This window comes from Benincasa hispida, chromosome 10, assembly GCF_027475165.1.
Source record: "Benincasa hispida cultivar pf3 chromosome 10, pf3_genome.v1.1, whole genome shotgun sequence".
In the NCBI taxonomy this organism is placed as follows: Eukaryota; Viridiplantae; Streptophyta; class Magnoliopsida; order Cucurbitales; family Cucurbitaceae; genus Benincasa; species Benincasa hispida.
Genome location: NC_143487.1, coordinates 54,592,944 through 54,617,735, shown reverse-complemented (window position 1 = coordinate 54,617,735; position 24,792 = coordinate 54,592,944). Strand labels below are relative to the sequence as shown.

The following is a 24,792-nucleotide window of genomic DNA, read 5'->3' as shown; positions in this document are numbered from 1 at the left end:
AACCTTGGATACTGATACGTTGAAGATATATTTTCTTTTTCTTAAAAAAAAAAATATGACAATAGTACAAAATACAATACAAACAATGAAATACAATACAATTCAAAAAGCAGCATCTAAGATATTGAATTACAATAGTTAATAAAATGTAATAGAAAAGTGATTCATATTGATCAGAGAAGAAGATTAGAGGAAAAAGTATGAAAATAAACAAATAACTTCTTCCTTGAATTGTTGAAGATATTCAAGTGAGTTTTATTCTGGTGAACTTTGTAAGGACTCAAATGTGAAGATGAAGATTAGATGAACCTAAGGTTTGGTCGTTTGTTTATTTTTTTTTTCTTTTAGTTTTGGACTCGAGTAGTGAGCTTTTTTAATAGATTGCCTAGTTTTAGATTAGGAAAGATCAAATGAATTGCTTATCTTTTTTCTTTAGGAAAAGGAAAAAAGTAAGCATAAAAATAAATACATCAAATCACATGTCAGAAACGTATCTGAAAAATATTTAGAAGTATTGGTATTTGATACGTGTCTGATACGAATTCTGTCTCATATGATGAGTACCTGTACTTCATAGCCTATTCATCGTGAGACATTCCAACGGAAAATAAAGAAAAGAAAAGTCAAGCCGCAATAGTTAGTTGGTTCACAATGGAAAATTTATTCATCTTCATGCATACACAAGCAAGCCACTGTCCTTGATTACAAAATATCCTCAACACTAATAAACTACAAGAAAGGATTACTATGGTAACCTTCAGAATGAAAATTCTTCAGGTAATTGTTGATACTTTCTGCTTAGAAAGCTTTTGTACCTTCTCTTAATTTCACCTCCTGAAAATATCAAAAAATCTAACTTAAACGACAACGACAACGACAACGCAACATCTTTCCAAACATGGATGAAGTAAAAACTCAATGAGGTACCTTGTAACAACCCAAATTTGTACACATACACTACAAGAAATTAAATGTCAAATGTTAAGCAGGACGAAATTTTCTTTAAAAGAGTAGTAAATGTAATACCCTAACCCTAATTTAGAAAGCACGAAAACAAATAAAATATATAATTAAGAATGAAAAATATATAAACTTAATAAGATAATCGGGTAGAAATTTAGAATTGGAAAAAAATAAGAAATTTATTAATTATCCAAAAATAATGAATAAAGGGACAGAATCAGGGAGGATTAATTAGAAGTTGGAACTTTTTGTTTGGACACGGCTCATTGGAAGAATTGGAGGTGAATTAATTGCCCATATACTCTTAAAATTTGAAAGAGTTAAAACGGGGAAGTGGAATCCACAAGCAGTAAAGGCAACCCTGCGGGAAAACTAGCAAGATTGGAGAGAAAATTGGAGAGAGCGAAAGTGAAGAGAAAATTGGAAAGAGTGAGAGTGGAGAGAGAGCGAGATTCTCAGCGAGACAGTGGGAGAGAGCGGGAGCGAGAGCGAGAGTCACGAGAGTCAAACCAGCGAGAAAGCTGAAGAGAGCGAGATTCTGAGAACAGAAAGAGCGAGATTTGGACAGAAGCGTGGATTATGCGTTGAATTTGGCCACAATCTTATAGATTATACATGGAGAACCCTAAAATTGAATACAAACAAAGGTTGAAGACGTAAGAGCATACGTTAGCCAAAATTAGGTGTCTTATTAAGAGAAATTCTTAAACCTAAGTAATTTTAAATAAGTCATTTGTAGGATGAGTTGTCACACAAAGAAGAGCTGGAAGTGGCTATAAATAGGAGGCTTTGGGCTGGAAGTTAAACTCATTCTCAAACAAAACTCAGTAGTAAAAATCGTGTGAAAAGGGTGAAGTAATTCTATTAGTTTGAAGGAGGAAATGCGAGGGAAGTGCTGCCCAAATTTCCTTCTGATTTAAGAGGGAAAACTCTACTGATTAAACCATAAGGAATAACTAGGATTCGCAGATAATAATAGTTATCAGGCGACAATTGGTATGGCTCCCTTCGAAGCCTTATACGGAAAGAAATGCAGATCCCCTATACACTGGGATGAAGTCGGGGAGCGAACACTACTAGGACCTGAATTGGTGCAGCAAACATCAAAGTCAATTAAGCTAATTTGGGAAAGAATGTGAATAGCTTAAAGCAGACAGAAGAGTTATGCTGATAACCGTCGAAAAGAGTTAAAATTCAAAGTAGGAGATCACGTATTTCTAAAGGTAGCACCAATGAAAGGCATTATGCGTTTCGGACGAAAAGGCAAACTTAGCCCCTGCTTTATTGGACCCTTTGAAATATTAGAATGTATTGGCCAAGTAGCTTATCAATTAGCATTACCACCCACCCTTTCTTTAATACATAGTGTCTTTCATGTATCGATGCTTCGAAAATACGTGTCTAACCCATCACATGTAGTAAATTATGAACCTCTACAAATAAGTGAAAACTTGGAATATGAAGAGACTCCAGTTTACATCCTAGCAAGAGAAAAGAAGTCACTTCGTAATCGGGAAATAAGTTTAATGAAGGTTTTCTTGAGAAATCAGCAAGTAGAAGAAGCTACATGAGAACGAGAAGAAGAGATGAAAGTCAAATACCCTTATCTGTTTAAGAACCAAGAAACTTTCGAGGACGAAAGTTCTTAAGGGGGAAGAATGTAACAACCCAAATTTGTACGCATACACTACAGGAAATTAAATGTCAGGAGGAAATTTTATTTAAAAGGGTGGTAAATGTAATACCTCAACCCTAATTTAGAAAGCAGGAAAACAAATAAAATATATAATTAAGAATGAAAAATATATAAACTTAATAGGATAATCGGGTGGAAATTTAGAATTGGAAAAAAATAAGAAATTTATTAATTATCCAAAAATAATGAATAAGAGGCAGAATCAGGGAGGATTAATTAGAAGTTGGACGCTAGCTAATTCAGGAGACAAAGGGCAGTAGATAACTTTTTGTTTGGGCACGGCTCATTGGAAGAATTGGAGGTGAATTAATTGCCCATATACTCTTAAAATTTGAAAGAGTTAAAACGGGGAAGTGGAATCCACAAGCAATGAAGGCAACCCACGCGTGAAAACTAGCGAGATTGGAGAGAAAATTGGAGAGAGCGAGAGTGGAGAGAAAATTGGAGAGAGCGAGATTCTCAGCGAGACAGTGGGAGAGAGCGGGAGCGGGAGCGGGAGCGAGAGCGGGAGCGAGAGCTGGAGCGAGAGCTGGAGCGAGAGCGGGAGCGGGAGCGGGAGCGAGAGCGGGAGCGAGAGTCACGAGAGCCAAACCAGCGAGAAAGCTGGAGAGAGCGAGATTTGGACAGAATCGTGGATTATGCGTTGAATTTGGCCACGATCTTATAGATTATACATGGAGAATCCTAAAATTGAATACAAACAAGGGTTGAAGACGTAAGGGCAAACATTAGCCAAAATTAGGTGTCTTATTAAGAGAAATTCTTAAACCTAAGTAATTTTAAAGAAGTCATTTGTAGGATGAGTTGTCACACAGAGAAGAGCTGGAAGCAGCTATAAATAGGAGGCTTTGGGCTGGAAGTTAAACTCATTCTCAAACAAAACTCAGTAGTAAAAATCGTGTGAAGGGTGAAGTAATTCTGTTAGTTTGAAGGAGGAAATGTGAGGGAAATGCTGCCCAAATTTCCTTCTGATTTAAGAGGGAAAGCTTTACTGATTAAACCATAAGAAATAATAAGAAATAACTAGGATCGCAGTCAAGGTAAGTAGTTTATCTCACCCTCTCTTTAAGTGTTTCATGGTAGTGTACCTTTAATATGTTGCATAATTATGTTATTGTTATGTTACATTACATGTTTAAAATATGTTTATCGACAAGAGACCTCATGCATTATGTTTGTTCATAAGATTAAATTTTAATTAGATAATGGCTATGCTTCTAGGGCTAGCAGGACATGTATGGTTGCACCCCCCTAGACCCAATTCTATGTCAAATTTATGCTAAGGACTAACAGGGTATGTATGGTTGCACCCCTCTAGTCCAATCTTACGTTTATGTTAATGGTTGATGTTGGATGCGACTCTGGCCCTACTGACTGCATGACCCGCTAATCATCAAATGGGTTAGTTTCCGCCTAAGTCCTCATCTTCCTATCAGGGTGGAGAAATTTACGTTAGAAGCATTAACGACCACCACATGTTAGACATGTTGCATGTGATTGTGCATTTGGTCACTACCTTATGTGAGAACTACTTACTGGGTATATTATATACTCATCCTATTTTTACAAACTTTGTAGGGAAGGACACAGCGTAGGTGGCAGAACTGGACGTCGCTCAAATGGCCAACCATTAAACTCACTATTATAGGCATATGTATTTTTGTATCGCTACGCTAGTGTTTTATGGATCTTGGTGTTTTGTAAAATAAACTTTTTATATAGTTTTCTACTTAATTAATAAAATCTTAGATATGTTCTTTTGAGATTTTTACCAAAACTCATCTCATAATAGAAAAGTCTAAGCATGCATGTCGTAGCGGTTGGACCATAATATGTAAGGATCCAGTCATTACATACCTCTCACTTGAAAGGGTGGAATGTTCATGGACAGAGTTGACTCCAGTAAATTGACCAGCTCCTTTCCTGCTTCAAGCATGTAAAGTTTTTTCTGGTAAATTAAAGGTGATATCCAATAGGCAATAACTTTTGGAGACAAAAAAAATAAGAAGTGAAAATTTCATTGCATCACCAAATCAATTTTTTCAGCAGAAATAAAAAACTACATCTTTTTTTTTCCTACCACTTTCTATTCCTTTAGCATTGACTACGAAGGATGGGATTTGCTGCTCTTTTAACTGCACCATAGGCAGATACATTAGTTAGCGAAAATGAGTATTGAGAAACAATTAATTTATTAGAATATATACTTTCAAGTTTTACCATGCACAGTAAAGCCTTGGCCAGTTCCAACGGGTCAATAGATGGACCTTTGTGGAATACAGGCACAAATTTACCATTCTGATACCCAGCCAAAAAGTGATACGCAGCCTGACCAGGAGAGAGCTTTGAAGCAGACAGAATGGTTCTAGAGTTGGTAACACAAAACAAAAGCATCATTTTTGTTCAATGGTTTAAGCACAGGTCAATTTATTTAGCTTAAGTAACAAAACTAATAGATGCTATGTTTTCTATGAACAATATTACCAAACTAACTTTTCAAGGCATTCAGTATCAGAAGAAATGAAACGTTAATACGCAATAATCTTCTATGAAAATAGCTGTTGGCCAGAAAGATTTGCAAAATGTCCTAATTACTACCAACTGCTGCAAAGAACTAATTTACTCAAAATGGCTCATCCAATTGAATACAGTGCAGCTCAACATGTGATAAAATGATTCTTTTTCAACTAAATGATTTTTATACGAAATTTTAGCATGTTGAAAAAGTAGAACATTGTGTTGCAGTGGAACCATGAGACTAACCGATCTACTAATTTAAGCGAGCATATGGCAAGCTTCTAAAATCATTTTTTTCCAACACAAAATGCTTCATGTTAAACTGATTCTCATACTTCATGTTAAATTAATTCTCATATGCTATCGTAATGTATTAATTTATTTTCATAAAACAGATATTCAATATTTCACTACACTAATGAAATTACACATAAACCTTATATTATATTCACAAATAGCCATTAGAAGATATATACCATCTCATAATGAAGTGTTAGCATGTAGTTGCTAGAAATAGCACAGAATGTTTTCGGGTTGAAAAAACATTGGTCTAGCATAGGAATGGGTGGTGAGAGCATTTCAAATTGGTGAATGGTTGAAAGCATTTCAAGTTTGGGTGAAATATTGGAATAGGAGAGAGTTTAGGGACTTCAAACTTTGCACATCCAAATATAGAAGATAATATGTAGGTGAATTTATTTAGATTGTCTTGGAGGAATACAGGGTGCAATGATTTGTGGGAGTCGTACCAATTATTGGTACATAGAGAGGAAATTTCTCGCATAAAGGAGTCAAGAGAAGGAAGCCATGGGAAGAGATTGTGAGCTTTCTTGTAACAAGCTAACCTCTCCCATATACTCGATTGTGGTCTATGGGCTGCTCAGTACAACTTGAATTAGATTGTTACCGTACATGCCCATACTCACCCCATGTAAAGCTCAAGTAACCCTTTTACTCGACATATATTGATAACTAGCAGAAATGCCAGTTATTATAAGCCTTTTATTTAGAATTATGAGGGCTAACAAGTAGAAAACGCAGTGATAATACTTAGAATTTGTGAAAAATTGAGTTTTGCGTTGATAAGCACCTAAAACCTCACTGACCCAATATTATGCGTTATTCCGTGCCAAAGTGTCTATTTTTGTAGCTATCGCAGGAATCAAATGCATGCGTTTGTAATAAGCAATCACAGACAAACGCATGCGTTGAAGCCAGGCGACCGCAAAAGACGAACGCAGACAGCAACCCCATGCGTCCAACGCATGGAAGTTGCAGTAATCGCATGCGTTCAACGCATGGACAATGCGGTGAACAAATAGAGATTACGGCCACGGATTGACAGCCATAATAGAAGATCGCAAGATGGGTAGAACGCGTTGATAACTTCAGTTAAATTCAGCTCGGACGCATACCTTGGGAGTATCAACAAGATAAGGCGATGTGACAATGCCCATACCACGACAAAAGCAGCAGTGAGCCATACCTTCATCATTACAACTGTCGGCATCCAAATTCTATAAATAGCCCTTGAGACCTTCATTTTGAGACATCCGAGCTTCTGCCTCAAGGCAGAAGTTTGTGATCACAGATGAGAGCCTGAAAGAGATTTCCTATGAGAATTCCTCATCTCCACAACCCAGACCGAGTGACGATCGGAGCATTCGCCGGAGATAGAGCTCGAGAGAGACATCTCCACCATTCAACCATGGCACCACCGGCAGCCTTGACGCAGATTCCTTCATCTCCCTTCTAATCTCTCTATTGTATTACATTTTGGCTTGAGATATTAAGATATTTTGTGATCAATGCAAATCCTAATTCCTCCATTACCGTCTTCTTCATCATCTTCATTTCTATCATATTTTATCTTTAGCGTTTATTTATCAAAGTCAATTGCATGCTTAATCGTGTAGCCTAGAGATATGACGCATGAAGCAACCCATCGAGAGGTGTGCATTGTGTGAGTATAGTGAGTTAATCCTCTTTGCTTGGTGAAAGGCTGTAGCAACGCTTGTCTATAGGATGTTGCATTGCTTGTCTATAAGTTAAATAGCCGCGTCTAACTTCCTGAAAAGGTAAGGGATGAAACGCACTAAGCAAGGTTCGCATTGTTCCTAGAGATAGGCACAATCTTATGCTCAACGCAACCATGCACTATAGAGATATAGTCATGCGGCTGACCACCGAGAGGTGTGATGCGTTAGTGCAACGAGCTGGGATTACTCGGGCGATTTAAGATAGTAAACATCACTATGCATTATTGGTTGTTGTGTTTCTACCTATTCTCATTGTAAACCTCCTAGTGTTCAATCTGTTTAGTTAGGAGTAGGAGTAGTGTATAAGTCATTTAAACTTTCTTCGCTTTATTTTTTTATTCCTCGCCCTAAATGCATCACTTCACAAATATTATTGAGTGACAAGTCCCCGTGTTGGATCTCGGATCACCCGAGAAACTTGCGTTTGTGTTATACTTGGCGCAAACGTAAGAAAACTTGTGATAGGAATGCGTGGTCATTGTATGCTAAGATTAACGCATCATCATTCCGACGCATGACCTCAAACGCATGGGAGCAAACGCATCAGTTATGTCTAACGCATGATTTCATGTTCAAACCCATCCGTCCTTAATAATTAAAACAAAACAAAAATGTGTTCTTAAATCATCCCAACATATATGGGCATGACCCATGACTCAATCTCACACAATCAAGTATTATTTCAAAACTCTTCAAATGCCAGGTGACCATTCCATAATTCAATTTTAACATTTCTATTGAGAAGGGATTTGATTGAAAATTTTTGGAACATAGTGTTAGGTTTCTAATCCTGCAACCAAATAAACCTAACAAGTCCCAAGAATAGAGCAGTGCTTTAGCCAATTTTATTTATAAACTCGAGGGAAAATTACAATGGAAATCAAAGAAGAACCATATGAAAACCAAGTAAAGAACTACAAAATTTCCAGCAGCTCAGCAGAGGCTGAACTCCCTCACAAGACACACTTGCTTACCTTCACTCAAAAGCCTGCCCTCACCCTCTACGCCAACCTCTATTTATGCTCACCATCCCACCTCCCTTCTAACTGAATGGACCCCACCATTTAACAACCTATAGATTCTTTATTCTCTAGTCCCCTCCCTTTTCTTCTCCTTGTGTCTTGTTGCCCCTACGTCTATACGTAGTTATGATTGGAGGCCTCACAGTACCCCCATTTTTTCAGGCACCTTGTCCTCAAGGTGAAAGTTTGGAAACTGTTCTTTCATTCCCGTAACTCCTTCCCATGTCGCTTCACTCTCTCCGGATAATACTTCCACTTTACCAACCATTCTTCTCGAAATAATGTTGTATTCCAACTCCTAGGATTGTTTCAGGCGTCATCTGTAATTCGAAGTCATCTGATAATTCTGGTGGTTGGCTCTGTATTTGAGCAGCCTTGCCTACACATTTCTTCAGATATGAGACGTGGAAGATATCATGTATCTAGGCATCCTTAGGTAGTTCTAATCTGTACGCGACTGATCCAATGCGATTCGTGATTTTATAAGGCACATAGAAGCGAGGAGCTAACTTTTCACACTGTCTTTGAGCCAAGGTGCGTTGTCTATATGGTCTAAGTTTTAGGAAGACAAGATCCCCAACTTCAAATTGTACTTCCCTTCGATGTCTGTCAGTCAACATATTGTTTCGTTCTTTCTTTAGCCAAGTTCAGGTGCTCCTTGAGGGCCACCAATGCTTTATCTCTTTCCAGCAACTGTTGCTCTAGTGTGTCATTCGTGGTCTTCCTATCTCCGTAGGATATCAAAGGAGGAGTGGGCCTTCCATAGACCATAGTATAAGGAGTGGTGTTAATTGAGGCGTGGAAGGTCGTGTTGTACCAATATTCGGCCCACGGAATAGAGTTGAACCACTGCTTTGGTTGCTCATTGCAAAAGAACCGGAGATACGTTTCCGTACAACGGCTGACCCTCTCAGTTTGGCCATCTATTTGGGGGTGGAAGGTCGTACTTTGCTTCAAAGCCACTCCATGGATTGCACATAATTCCATCCAAAAGCTACTCACAAAAATCTTATCCCTATCCGACACTATAGAGCAAGGAAAACCATGATGGCGCACTATTTCCCAAATGAATACTTCAGCTACCTTCTTGGATATGAATGGATGGCTTAACGGAATGAAGTGAGCATACTTACTCAATCGACCTACCACCACCATTAGAAAGTCCTTCCCATGAGACTTTAGCAACCCTTCTATGAAGTCCATTGTAATGTCTTCCCACACACGGTTTGGAATGGGTAAGGGTTGTAACAATCATGCTGGGGTCACTGATTCATACTTGTTTCTTTGACATACTAGGCATCAGCCACATGTTTCTTAACGTCGTTTTTCATTCCTTGCCAATATAACTTCGTTGCCATCCTTTTGTAAGTGCGCAAATACCCGGAGTGTCCTAAAATTGAATCATGGAAAGTTGTTAATAGGGCCTTGATATATTGTGATGTCTGTGAAATGACCAGCCTTCCCTTGTATAGTAACATCCCTTGTTCGAGGGGATACTTGTCATTACTCATGGGATCTTCCCTAAGACGTTTGATCATTCGTTGTAGTGCCTCATCAGCCTCTACCTCTTGCTTTATGATCTCCACATCAATTATGCAGAGGCTACTGTAGTAGTTAATTCCACTTTTGGAGGCCTTCTTGATAGAGCATCAGCTGCCTTATTATTGAGTCCGGGTTGGTAAAGGATCTCAAAATCATATCCCAACAGCTTGATCAACCATCTCTAGTATTGGGGCTAGATTTCTCTTTGTTCTAATAGGAACTTGAGAGCCTTTTGATTAGATATCACTGTGAATTTGCGTCCAAGTAGGTAGGGTCTCCACTTTTGCATGGGGAGGACTACAGCCATCAGCACTTTTTCATATATAGACTTCCCTTGTGCTCTTGCTGATAAAGTCTGAATGAAGTAAGCTACTAGTCTATGTTCTTACATCAAGACAGCTCCCAACCCAACACCAGATGCATCGGTTTCTATCACGAATGGCAGTTCAAAATTTGGAAGAGCGAGGACGGGCAGTGTAGTCATGACTTGCTTGAGTGAGTTAAAGGCCAGGGTAGCGGTTTCAGTCCATCTAAAGGCATCCTTCTGCAATAGTTGGGTCAATGGTTTTGATGAAAAAGAGAGAATAAAAAGAACTTAAAGTTTACATGGAAAACCCTAGACCAAAGAGAAAAAACCACGATAGAGACTAATTTTTTATTATTAATTGATACACTGAATACAAGAATAAGGCACAAATAAATAGACAGTAGCAAACCCTAGGGGTATGGTAAAGTACAAAAATACTCGTAGGTTAAATTAACTATTTATCAATGAGGCCCAACTTGCTGATACAATAATCAAAGCTTTGTCTGAGCAACCCTTTTGTGAGCACATCTGCAACTTGCTGATTTGACGGAATATAGGGAATGCATATGCTTCCATTGTCCAGTCTCTCCTTGATGAAATGTCTGTCAATCTCTATATGTTTCGTTCTATCATGCTGAATTGGATTATTTGCAATACTTATTGTTGTTTTATTGTCGCAAAACAGTTTCATTGGAAGCTCACTGTCTTGGTGAATGTCTGACAACACTTTCTTCAACCAAATCTCTTCGCATATCCCTAAACTCATAGCCCTGTACACAGCTTCCACGCTACTTTTGGCTACCACTCCCTGTTTTTTACTTCTCCAAGTAATCAGATTACCCTAGACAAAAGTGCAGTACCCAGATGTCGACTTTCTATCAACAACAGAACCTGCCCAGTCAGAATCAGTGTAAGCTTTAATGCACCTTTTATCGGGCTTTCTGGACATCAAGCCTTTACTAGGAGTTCCCTTCAAATATCGTAGAATCCACTCAACAGTTGTCATATGCTCCTCATAGGGAGCCTGCATAAACTGACTGACAACACTTACAGCATAGGATATATCAGGTCTTGTGTGAGATAAGTAGATTAACTTCCCGACCAATCGCTGATATCTTTCTTTTTTGACAGGAACCCTGTTATCTGTATTACTAAGCTTTGAATTATACTCAATGGGAGTGTCAACAGGTTTACACCCAGTCATACCTATTTCTTTGAGTAAATCCAGAGTGTACTTCTATTGAGACACTGAAATACATTCTTTTGACCGGGCCACTTCCATCCCCAGGAAATATCTTAGCTTCCCAAGGTCTTTAATCTCGAACGCTTCTGTCATTTTTGTCTTTAAGTCTCACAATCTCAGCATCATCGTCACCAGATAGTAAAATAACATCGACATAACAATTAGGACTGCAATTTTCCCTGAACTTGACTTCTTTGTAAACAATGTGTGATCTGAGTACCCTTGATTATACCTTTATGCTTTGACAAAGGTGGTGAATCTGTCAAACCAAGCCCTCGGGAACTGTTTTAACCCATATAGAGATTTCCTTAGTCTGCATACCCGGTGTTTGAACTGGCTCTCGAAACCCAGGGAAGGACTCATATAAACTTCCTCTTCAAGTTCCCCATCAAGGAATATATTTTTTTCATCCAGATGGTGAAGAGGCCAATCTATGTTCACTGCCACCGACAACAACACTCGGATAGTATTAATCTTGGCTACAGAAGAGAAAGTCTCAGAGTAATCCACTCCAAAGGTCTAAGTAAAGCCTTTGGCAACTAGACTGGCCTTGTATCGGTCAATTGTTCCATCAGTCTTGTACTCTACGGTAAAAACCCATTTGCACCCAACCGTCTTGTGCCCTTTAGGAAGAACAACCTAGTCCAATGTCCCGTTTTTCTCAAGGGCCCTCATTTCTTCCATAACTACAGCCTTCCATTCAAGAGCTTCCATCGCAACATGTATGTTGCTCAGTATCATCACTGTATCTAGGCTCGTAGTAAGAGCCTTGAACTCGGTTGATAAGTTATTGTACGTCATGTAACTGTGCATAGAGTACTTTGTACATGATCGAGTGCCTTTTCTTAAGGCTATAGGGAGATCAAACGAAGCATCATGACTTTCCATCCTATCAAGTTTCCCACTGTAATTGGATCTCTGCTCAGCCGGAGGTGCAACTTCAGAGGTACCCTCCACATCATCCTCTTCTCTAGTATCCTTTTCTTTCCCTGGAACTTTTTTTTCACCACTATCATTTTCAACTGTCTCCCCATCTACCATAGTTTCCTTGGCAGTACTGTCAACGCCTTCTTCGCCCTTTTCTTTCATGCAAGTGTAGTCTCAGCACAAGTTTCAATATAATTAATTTTAGGAACACATGTACCTGGACCTGATGTTGGGTCCGACTCATGAACCGAAGCCAGAGATACGACAGGCGACACTGTTTCCTTCCTGAGATTCTTCCTATAGTATGTTATCCACGATACTTGGTTGGTAGGAAGAATAGGACCGACATACTTAGGAGTAGGAGATGACTCTAAGGGAACAACATATGTGGACCAGTTAGTCTCTTCACTTGGATTCTTCCCCTGAAGATGACTAATGCGAAAGAACGGTTGATCCTCAAGAAAGGTGATATCCATGGAAATGAAATATTTACGAGAAGACGGGTGGTAACACTTGTATCCACGTTGGTGAAGTGGATATCCGACAAAGACACACTTTTGGGCACGAGGGGTAAATTTTGTGTGATTCGGACCGTGGGAATGAACAACGGCAACACAACCAAACACCCGGAAAGGTACATTTGAGATCAAGTGGGTGGTTGGATATGACTCTTTAAAGCAGTCTAAAGGGTTTTGAAAATTGAGGACGCGAGAAGGCATGCAATTGATTAGGTGGGCAGCAGTAAGAATAGCATCCCCCTATAGGTAGGACGGAAGAGAAATGGACAACATCAGGGAGCGGGCGACTTCCACCAAATGTCAATTTTTTCGCTCAGCTACCCCATTCTGTTGAGGGGTGTAGGTACAAGAGCTTTGGTGGATAATCCCTTTAGACGCAAGGAAGTCTCGAAAGAAGGTATTAAAAAACTCTCGCCCATTGTTACTTCTCAGAATTCCAATTCTCGCATTAAATTAAGTTTCCACAGTAGTATAGAATTGTTGGAATATGGACGATACCTCAGACTTATCAGTGAGAAGAAACACCCATGTAAGCCGAGTGTGGTCGTCTATAAAAGTGACAAACCAACATTTAATTGTGGATGTGGTGGTTGGTGAGGGACCCCAGACATCACTATGAACAAAGGTGAAGGGTTTGGACGGTTTGTAAGGCTAAGAATGAAAGGAGAACGACTCTGTTTGGCCCGAATACAAACATCCCACAAAGATATATTAATATTGCGAAACAAATGAGGAAATAAATATTTCATGTATAGAAAATTCGGATGCCCTAAGCAAAAGTGCCACAACATAAAGTCAATCCCAGAAGTAGAAAAATTTAAAGAAATAAAACTGGTCCTATAATCACCCCTAGAGGAAGTATCATCAGTCAGGAAGTAGAGCCCCCTATCGTGCCGGGCAATGCCAATCGACGTCCCCGAGCTCAGATTCTGAAACAAAATAGAGTGGGTGAGAAAACCACCTGACAACTCAAGTCTCTAGTAATTTTACTAATAGACAGCAAATTATATGAAATCTTCGGAACATGCAACACATCACGCAGCACCAAACCCTCGAACGGAAAGAGGTGCCCTTTTCCAGCAACAGGGGCAAACGACCCCATTTACAATTCTAATCCATTCATTACCAGCACTCGGACAATAGGAAATAAACTGGTCAGATGAGCCAGTAAGATGATCTGTAGCCCCTGAGTCAACAATCCAAGGTTTTTTTACCACTAACACTAATAAGGCCAAAAGACTGAGGCATACCTGACTGCGCAATAGCACTAACCCCAACTGCACTCAGATTATTCTTACTATCTGCTGGAGATTGTTGCTGGGGATTCTCATTTGTCGACTCACTCACTAAAGCACGTCCAGAGTTCGATTTGTCACGTGACTGACGTCGTCTGCTATTGGGAGGTTTCCCACAGAGCTTTCAACACTGGTCTTTTGTATGCCATGGTTTTTTGTAGTGTTCACAGATCGGGGGTGATTTCTTATCGCCATCAAACCCGGAAGACTTAGTGGAAAAGGCAGCAGCATCAGTAGAGATAATTACTAGATTATTCATTGCACTTGACCTATCTTCTTCCAGACGTATTTCTGAGCAAACTTCCATGAGAGAGGGTATAGGACGTTGCCCCAAAATCTGACTCCGAACAACATCGACTTCAAATTTAGCCCAACAAGGAAGTCATAGACACGATCTGCTTCCTCAATCGTTACATACTGAACTCCGTCATGCGCACACTTCTAGACTATTTCCCGACATAGATTCATCTTTTGCCACAGAAGAGACATTTTATTGAAATAGGACGTTACGTCCATAGTTCCCTGTTTGCATTCATGGGCCTACTTCCGTAATGTATAGAACCGGGATGCATTCTACCTCTTTGAATAAAGTTTTTGAATAGCATCCCAAATATCTTTGGCAGTTGCAGCATAGAGTAACGGTCTGCCAATCTGGGATTCCATACTATTAATCAGAACAGATCTCAACAGCGAATCTTCCCCTTTTCAGATACGTTCCTGAGGGTCTCCTGGTTCAGGCTTAGGTATCTCTCCCGTCAATTACCCAAATTAATGGCGTCCTTCCAAGGCTAGTCTAATTGATTGAGACCAGGAAAAATAGTTCTGGTCATTCAGCTTTTCTCCAGTAATAAATCCTACAGAATTTCCCATGGATCCAGACAAAATATTTGTAGTAGGTAAAATAGGAAAAGAATTTACCGGGTTCTCAGAATATACTAGTAGATTGGCAGAGAACTCTAGTTGGACTGGTTGAGAATTTTTCCCAATAACCGTTCCGAAATCTACAATCTGCTGTTGGAGATGGGCAAAACGTCGTTGGAGATTGTTAGGGCCATGAGCCATTGTAGTGGCTGGAATACCTTGATCGCCTGTGGGCCCTCGACCCAAATTTAGGGAACTGAAGCCGGCTGTTGGGTTGAAAGTTGAATCGGTCGGTTGCACCATCGAAAGAGATCCCATCAACACGCAAGGATCAACCATGAAGGATCGCTGAGCTGTTTACTATGCAGACTCGGCTAGCTGCACATTCGAGAAGGAGACTAGCGCGCGAGGATTGGCTGAATTTAGGAGTTGCACCATTTGCACGCGGGACGGCTCAACCGGCTGAAGCGCCACGGATTGGGTCGACTCTGCGTGGAACGGATTGGGCTACTACTATGCTGGGATCGCCGCCGATTGCTGCGCCAAAACCGCCACTGGTTGCTTCTGGAACGCCACGGCCTACTAGGTTGAATCGACTGGAGCCGAGTGGCTGGAGCTGGGACGACTAGGGTTGAGATCCGACACTGATTGAAGAATTTGGGGCAATGCGGCTTGGAGATAAGGTTCAATGGCTTCTCGTATGGCTGCAGTGATATCGGCATTTACGGCTCCACCAATTCCAATGGAGGTTGCTAATGGAGACTCCGATCTATTCTCATCGATGATGGCTAGGGTTTCGTCGCCATACTCTAATACCATGATGAAAAAGAGAGAAGAAAAAGAACTCAAAGTTTACGTGGAAAACCCTAAACCAGGGAGAAAAAACTACGATAGACACTGATTTTTTTATTATTAATTGATACACTGAATACAAGAAGGCAAAAATAAATAGGCAATAGGAAACCCTAGGGGTGTGGTAAAGTACAAAAATACCCCTAGGTTAAATTAACTATTTTCAACAGGTTTCACCAAGCTTCCATATTCCTTGACAAATCTTCTATAGTAGCCTGTCAGCCCTAGAAATCCTCTTATTTCTAAAATGTTCTTGGGTAGAACATTTCAGAATTGTTTGTACCTTCTCTCGATCAGCTTCAAATCCGTCCGCCGAGACCCAATGACCCAAATATTGAATTCTTTGTTGCCCGAACATACACTTTTCTTTGTTGGCAAAGAGTTTGTTATCTCACAAGATATTTAAAACCATGCCAAGATGTTTAGTATGCGTATCTTCATCAGGACTATATATTAAAATGTCATCAAAGAAAACTGATGAAAACAATAGATGAAGAAGAAGAAGAACACAAAAGGTTTAGTGGAAAGCCCTAGAACCAGGGAGAAAAAGCCACGATAGAGACTTATTTTTTATTATTGAAGTTGATACACAAAATACAAGGAGACTGCTCAAAGAAATAGATAAGAGGAAACCCTTGGTCAATGGAAAAATACAAATATGCCCCTAGGGAGTAAATATCAATAAGATCTAACTTGCTGATACAATAGTCAAAACTCTGTCTCAACAATCCTTTTGTGATGACATCTGCAACCTGCTGATTTGAAGGAATGTAGGGAATGCATATCCTTCCATTGTCTAGTCTCTCCTTGATGAAATGTCTATCGATCTCAACATGTTTAGTTCTATCATGCTGAACTAGATTACTCGCAATATTATTGCTGCTTTATTGTCACAAACAATTTCATTGGAAGTTCGCTGTCTTGATGAAGATCTATCAACCCTTTATTTAACCAAATCTCTTCACATATCCCTAAACTCATGACCCGGTACTCGGCTTCAGCACTACTTCTGGCTACAACCCCCTGTTTCTTACTTCTCCGAGTGACCAGGTTGCCCCAGACAAATGTGCAATACCCAAACGTCGACTTTCTATCAACAGCAGAACCTGCCCAGTCAGAGTCGGTGTAGGCTTCAATGCAACGTTTATTGGACTTCCTGAACATTAAGCCCTTACCAAGATTTTCCTTCAGATACCGTAAAATGCGTTCAACAGCTATCATATGTTTCTCGCAGGGGGCCTGCATGAACTGACTGACAACACTAACTGCATAGGATAAATCGGGTCTAGTGTGAGATAAGTAGATTAACTTCCCAACTAATCGCCGATATCTCTCTTTGTTGACAGGAACTTCGTTATCTGTATTGCTAAGCTTTGCATTATACTCCACAGGGGTGTCAACAAGTTTATACCCAGTCATTCCCGTCTCCTTGAGAAAGTAAACAGTGTACTTTCGTTGAGAGACTGAAATACCTTCTTTTGACCGAGCCACTTCCATCCCAAAGAAATACCTCAACTTTTCCAGGTCTTTAATTTCAAATTCCTCGGCCACTCTTGCTTAAGTCTCATAATTTCAACAGTATCATCACCAGACAACACAATATCATCAATATAAACAATAAGAACTGCGATCTTCCCTAAACCTGACATCTTTGTGAACAACATGTGGTCTGAGTGCCCTTGATTATACCCCTGAGCTTTAACAAAACTGGTGAATCTTTCAAACCACGCCCTCGGGGACTGTTTCAGCCCATATAACGACTTCTTTAGTCTGCAAACCCGATGCTTAAACTGACTTTCAAAATCGAGGGGAGGGCTCATGTAGACTTCCTCTTCAAGTTCTCCATTAAGAAACACATTTTTTACATCTAATTTATTAAGGGGTCAATCTTTATTCACTACAACAGACAACAACACCCGGACTGTATTAAGCTTGGCCATATAGGAGAATGCTCAGAATAATCTATTCCAAAGGTTTGACTAAAGCCTCTAGCGACCAGTCTAGCCTTGTATCTATCAATCGTGCCATCAGACTTGTACTTTTTGGTAAAGACCTATTTGCATCCAATCGTCTTGTGTCTTTCAAGACGAACAACCTGATCCCAAGTCCCGTTTTTCTCTAGAGCCCTCATTTCTTCCATCACTGCAGCCTTCCATTCAGGAGTTTCCATTACAACATGTATACTACTCGGTACCATCACTGTATCTAGATTGGTAGTAAGAGCCTTGAACTCTAGAGATAAGTTACTGTACGTCATGTAACTATGCATAGGGAACCTGGTACAGGATCTAGTGCCTTTTCTCAGGGCAATAGGAAGATCAAGAGAAACATCATGGCCCTTTATTTTGTCAAGTTTCCCACTGTAATCTGTCGTCTGTTCTAAGGGTCCTTCTTTAGAAGGACCTTCCACACAATCATCCTTCCTTGCATTGCTTTCATTCTCTGGAGTTATTTCCTCAACAGTGTTATTTTCAGCAGTCTCTCCGTCTCCCACAGTTTCCTTGGTTTCCTCAGCACTGTCACCCCTTTCTCTATCCTTACCCACTCTGCAAGTGTCAGTCTCAATACAATTATGAATATCACCAGTAGAAATACACATACCTGGAGCTAAAGCTGGGTCGGACTCATGAACTGAAGCCGGATAAATCACAGGTGGCACTGTTTCCTTCCTGAGATTTTTCCTATAGTATGTTATCCACAGAACTTGATTGGTAGGGAGGACAAAATCAACATGAACTGGTCCGGTGGAAAATCTAAGGGAACTGAGTACGTGGACCAATTAGTCTCTCCACTAGGACTCTCACCTTGAAGATGGCTAATGGGAAAGAAAGGCTGATCCTTGAGAAAGTTAACATCCATGGAGATGAAGTATTTTTGAGAAGGTGGATGGTAACATTTATACCCATGTTAGTGGAGAGGATACCCAACAAAGACACACCTTTGAGCACGAGGGATAAACTTCGTGCGATTTGGACCATGGGTATGAACAAAGACGACACATCCAAACACTCGAAGAGACACATCGGGAATCAATCGGGTGGTAGGGTACGACTCTTTGAAACAATCAAGGGGATTGTGAAAGTCTAAAATACGAGAAGGCATGCAATTTATGAGGTGGGCGGCAGTAAGAATGGCATTCCCCCATAAGTAGGAAGGAAGGGAACTAGACAGCATAAAGGCACGAGCAACTTCCACCAAATGATGATTTTTCCGCTTGGCCACTCCATTCTACTAAGGAGTGTAGGCACACGAGCTTTAGTGGACAATCCCTTTAGAAGTAAGAAAATCTCAGAAAGAATTGTTAAAAAACTCACGGCCATTGTCACTTCGCAGAATTATGATTTTTGTGTTAAACTGAGTTTCTACGATAGCATAGAATTGCTGGAATACAGAAGACACCTCAGACTTATCATTCAGAATAAATACCCAAGTAAGCCGACTGTGGTCGTCAATAAAGGTAGCTTGTTACCCTAGGGGTATTCTAGTAATTTTATATACCCTAGGGCTTCTCACTATCTATTTATTTGGCCTATTCTCTTGTACTTTGTGTATCAAATCAACAATAAAAAATCAGTCTCTATCGTGGTTTTTTCTCCCTGATCTAGGGTTTTCCACATAAATCTTGTGTTATTTTTTTCTTTCTTTTTCAACATGGTATCAGGTCATAGCGACGAAACCCTAGCCATCATCGATGAGAATAGACCAGAGTCTCCATCAACAACCTTCATTAGAACTAGTAGGGTCGTAAATGCCGACATCACCACAGCCATACGAGAAGCCGTGGAACAATACCTTCAAGCCGCACTGCCGAAAATCATCAAATCGGTGTCGAATCTCAACCCTAGTCGGCCCAACTCCAGCCGCTCGACTCCGGCCAAACAGATCCAGCCGGTCGCGGCGATCCAGGTAACACAGCAACCGGCGGCGAACCCAGCGCGACAGCTGACCCATTCGGCGATGCCTATGTTGGTCGAGTCATCCCGCGAGAGATCGGTTGATCCTTATGCGCCAGTCTCCTCCCCGATTGCGCCGACCGGATCTACAATGCAGCAGTCGATTGTTTATATCTCGATTGCGCCGGCGGTCGGATCTGCACAGCAACCTCCTCGAGGCTGGTGAGCTTGCCAACCCAGCAACCGACCAATTCGACTTCCAATCTGGCAGTCGGCTTCAGTTCCCTAAATCTGGGTCGAGGGTCTACGAATGATCTCCAACGGCTTTTTGCTCATCTCCAACAGTAAATTGCAGATTTCGGAACGGTTCTTGGGACGAACTCTCAACCAGAATTATTTGCCAACATACCGATATATTCTGAGAACCTGGTAAATTCTTTCCCTATTTTACCCACTACAAATATTTTGTCTGGATCCATGGGAAATTCTGCAGGATTTATTACTGGAGAAAAGCTAAATAGCCAGAACTATTTTTCCTGGTCTTAATCCATTAGAATGGCCTTGGAAGGACGTAAAAAATTTGGGTACTTGACTGGAGAGATACCTAAGCCTGTACCAGGAGACCCTCAGGAACGGATATGAAAGGGGGAAAACTCACTGTTGAGGTCTGTTCTGATTAATAGTATGGAATCCCAAATTAGCAGGCCGTTACTCTATGTTGCAACTGCCAAAGATATTTGGGATGTTGTTCAACAACTTTATTCAAAGAGGCAGAATGCATCCCGGCTCTATACGTTACGGAAACAGACCCATGAATGCAAGCAGGGAACTATGGACGTAACGTTCTATTTCAATAAAATGTCGCTTTTGTGGCAAGAGATGGATCTTTGTAGGGAAATAGTCTAGAAGTGTGCATATGACGGAGCTCAGTATGCAAAAATTGAGGAAGCTAAACGTGTCTATGACTTCCTTGCTAGGCTAAATTCGAAGTTTGATGTCGTTCGGATTCGGATTCTGGGGCAATGCCCTACACCTTCACTCATGGAAGTTTGCTTAAAAATACGTTTGGAGGAAGACAGATCAAATGCAATGAATAACCCAATAATTACCTCTACTGATGTTGCTGCTTTTGCCACTAAGTCCTCTAACTCTAACGGCGATAAGAAGCCCACTCCTATCTGTGAGCATTGTAAAAAGTCGTGGCATACAATGGACCAATGTTGGAAGCTACATGGACGGCCCTCGAACAGTAAACATCGCCAGTCACATGACAAATCAACCCGTGGGCATGCCCTTGTGAATGACTCGGCGAATGAGAACCCTCAGCATCAATCCTCAGTAGACAGTACGACCAACCTAAGTATAGTGTGAGTCAATGTCATTGCCCAGTCAAGTACTATCCAGTCTTTTGGCCTTATTAGTATTAACAGTAAAAAACCATGAATTATTAACTTGGGAGCGACCGATCATCTTATTAGCACTTCTGATCAATTTCTTTCATACTGTCCAAGTGCTGGTAACGAACAGATTAGAATTGCAGATGGGTCATTTGCACCAATTGAAGGGAAAGGACATTTATCTTTATTTGAGGGTTTAGTATTGCATGTTCCTAAGATATCATATAATTTGTTATCTATTAGTTAAATTACAAGAGATCTGAGTTGTCAGGCCGTTTTTTCACCTGACTCTGTTTTATTTCAGGATCTAAGCTCGGGGACGATGATTGGTACTGCCCGACACAATAGGAGGCTCTACTTCCTGACTGATGGTGCTTCCTCTAGGAATGATTATAGGACTAGTCTTGTTTCTTTAAATTTTTCTACTTCTGAGAATGATTTTTTGTTATGGCATTATCGCTTAGGACATCTAAATTTTCAATACATGAAATACTTGTTTCCGCATTTATTTTGCAATATTAATATGTCTTCTTTAAACTGTGATGTTTGTATTCGTGCCAAACAGAGTCGTGTCTCCTTCCACTCTCAGCCCTACAAACCATGCATACCCTTCACCTTAGTTCATTTTGATATTTGGGGTCCCTCACCAATCACAACCTCCACAAGGAAATGTTGGTTTGTCACCTTTATAGACGATCACACTCGGCTTACTTGGGTCTTTCTTCTCACTAATAAGTCTGAGGTGTCGTCTTTATTTCAGCAATTCTATACCACTGTGGAAACCCAAGTTAATGCCATGATTGGTATTTTGAGAAGTGACAATGGGCGGGAATTCTTTAATACCTCCTTCTAGGACTTCCTTGCCTCCTAAGGGATTATCCACCAAAGTTCGTGTGCGTACACCCCCCAGCAAAATGGGGTAGCTGAGAGAAAAAATTGTCATTTGGTGGAAGTTACCCATTCCTTAATGCTATCCACATCACTCTCATCTTACCTATGGGGGGATGCCATCCTTACTGCGCTCACTTAATCAACCGAATGCCTTCCCGAGTCCTCAACTTTCAAAATCCGTTAAACTGTTTGAAAGAGTCTTACCTAACTACTCGTTTAGTCTCAAATGTTTCGCTTCGGGTATTTGGCTGTGTTGCCTTTGTTCATTCTCACGATCCAAACCACACGAAATTCACCCCCCGTGCTAAAAAATGTGTCTTTGTTGGGTATCCACTCCATCAACGTGGGTATAAATGTTATCACCCATCATCTCGCAAATATTTTGTTTCCATGGATATCACCTTCCTTGAGGATCATCCCTTCTTTCCCGTTAGCCATCTTCAGGGGGAGACCTCTAATGAAGAGGCTAACTGGTCTACGTATGCAGTTCCCTTAGAGTCATCTCCGATTCCCGAGCATGTTGGCCCTGTCCTCCCTACCAATCAAGTCCTATGGATAAACATACTATAGGAAGAATCTCAGGAAGGAAACGGTGCCACATGTCGCATCTCCGGCTCCGGTCCATGAGTCAGACCCAGCATCAGGTACGTGTATTCCTGAAATTAATGAGATTAATACTTGTGTTGAGACTAACGGTTGCAGTGAGGAAAAAGAAGAAAAAGGTGCTGACAGCACCACTGTAGCAGATGGAAAGACGACGATGAATAGTGATCCGGAAACAGTTCTAAAAAGTGTGAATGATACTAGAGATGATGATTTAAAGGGGACTTCTGAAGGTGAAACCCAGGCAGAGGAGACTCTTGATCACAGTGGGAAATCTGACAGTCTGGAAGAGCACGATGCTTCCCTCAATCTTCCGATAGCCCTGAGGAAGGTATTCGGTCATGTACAAGGTACTCTATGCATAGTTACATGACGTACAGTAACATGTCATCTGAGTTTAGGGCCTTTACCACCAGTCTAGATACAGGGATGGTATCGAGTAGCATACAAGATGCAATGAAAACTTCTAAGTGGAAGCTGCTGTTATGGAGGAGATGAGGGCACTTGAAAAAAACGGAACATGGGATCAAGTGATCCTACCCAAATGGCACAAGACAGTTGGGTGCAAATGGGTCTTCACTATAAAGTATAAGTCTGATGGAACGATTGACCGATACAAGGCCAGGTTAGTTGCCAAAGGATTTACTCAAACCTTTGGTGTGGATTACTCCAAGACATTCTCTCCCGTAGCTAAGCTCAATACTATCCGAGTATTACTGTCAGTTACAATGAACAAAGATTGGCCCCTACATCAACTGGATGTAAAGAATGTCTTTCTCAATGGAGAACTTGAGGAGGAAGTCTACATGAGTCCTCCCCCTGGATTCGAAGATCAGTTCAAACACCGAGTCTGCCGACTGAGGAAGTCACTATATGGGTTGAAACAGTCTCTGAGGGCCTGGTTTGACAGATTTACCACCTTTGTCAAAGGACAAGGATATACCCAAGGGCACTCAGAGCACACACTGTTTACAAAGAAGTCAACTTCAGGAAAGGTTGCAGTTCTCATTGTGTACATTGACGATATTGTGCTTTCTGGTGATGATGATGATGAAATTGTGAGACTTAAAGCGAAGATGGCCAAAGAATTTGAGATTAAAGACCTTAGGAAGTTAATATACTTCCTCGGAATGGAAGTAGCTCGGTCAAAGGATGGGATTTCAATGTCCCAACGAAAATACACTACTGATCTTCTAAAGGAAAAAAGAATGACTGGGTGCAAACCTGTTGACATCCCAGTTGAATATAATTCAAAGCTTAGTAATATAGGTAACAGTGTCCCTGTCAACAAAGAAAGGTATCAGCGGTTAGTTGGGAAATTGATCTACTTATCTCACACGATACCCGATATATCATATGCAGTTAGTATTGTCAGTCAGCTTATGCAGGCTCCTTATGAGGAACACATGACAGCAGTTGAATGCATCCTACGATTTCTGAAAGGAACACCAAGTAAGGGGTTAATGTTCAAGAAGTCTAATAAACTTTGCATTAAAGCCTATACTGATTCCAACTGGGCAGGGTCTGTTGTTGATAGAAAGTCAACATCTGAGTATTGCACATTTTTCTGGGGTAATCTAGTGACTTAGAGGAGCAAGAAATAGGGAGTTGTGGCCAGAAGTAGTGCTAAGGCTGAGTATCGATCCATGAGTTTAAGGATATGTGAAGAAATCTGGTTGATGAAAGTGTTGTCAAATCTTCATCAAGGTAATGAGCTCCCAATGAAATTGTTCTGTGACAATAAGGCAGCTATAAGTATTGCGAATAATCTAGTTCAGCATGACAGAACAAAGCACGTTGAGATTGACCGACACTTCATCAAGGAAAGACTTGACAACGGAAGTATATGCGTTCCTTATGTTCCCTCAAATCAGCAAATTGCAGATGTGCTCACAAAAGAGTTACTCAGACAAAACTTTGATTATTATGTCAGCAAGTTGGGTCTCATTGATATTTACGTCCCAACTTGAGGGGGAGTGTCAAAAAACAGCTTGTTACCCTAAGGGTATTCTAGTAATTTTATGTACCCTAAGGCTTCCCACTGTCTATTTATTTGGCTTATTCTCTTGTACTTTGTGTATCAAATCTATAATAAAATATCAGTCTCTATCGTGGTTTTTTCTCCCTGATCTAAGGTTTTCCACGTAAATCTTGTGTTCTTTTCTTCTCTTTTTTTCAACACAGACCAACGTTTACCTGTAGAAGTGGTGGTTAGTGATGGACCCT

At 40.6% G+C, this 24,792-nt stretch overlaps 1 protein-coding gene across 33 annotated transcripts in view; it reads right to left on the bottom strand.

Annotated features, from left to right (window-relative positions):
* Positions 1–495: 495 nt before the first annotated feature.
* Positions 496–24,792, bottom strand: part of LOC120087827 (uncharacterized) — a 36,723-nt gene continuing 12,426 nt past the window's right edge. For 18 of the 33 annotated variants that reach the window (XM_090306045.1, XM_090306063.1, XM_090306062.1 and 15 more), the window contains 5 exons: positions 4,880–5,024; positions 4,740–4,794; positions 4,517–4,585; positions 928–957; positions 496–834 (listed from right to left, as the gene is read on the bottom strand). In XM_090306045.1, coding sequence (XP_090162171.1) covers positions 758–834; positions 928–957; positions 4,517–4,585; positions 4,740–4,794; positions 4,880–5,024 — 376 coding nt within the window. In that variant the 3' untranslated portion in view covers positions 496–757. The other 15 variants (XM_090306049.1, XM_090306074.1, XM_090306050.1 and 12 more) reach the window with 5 other exon arrangements.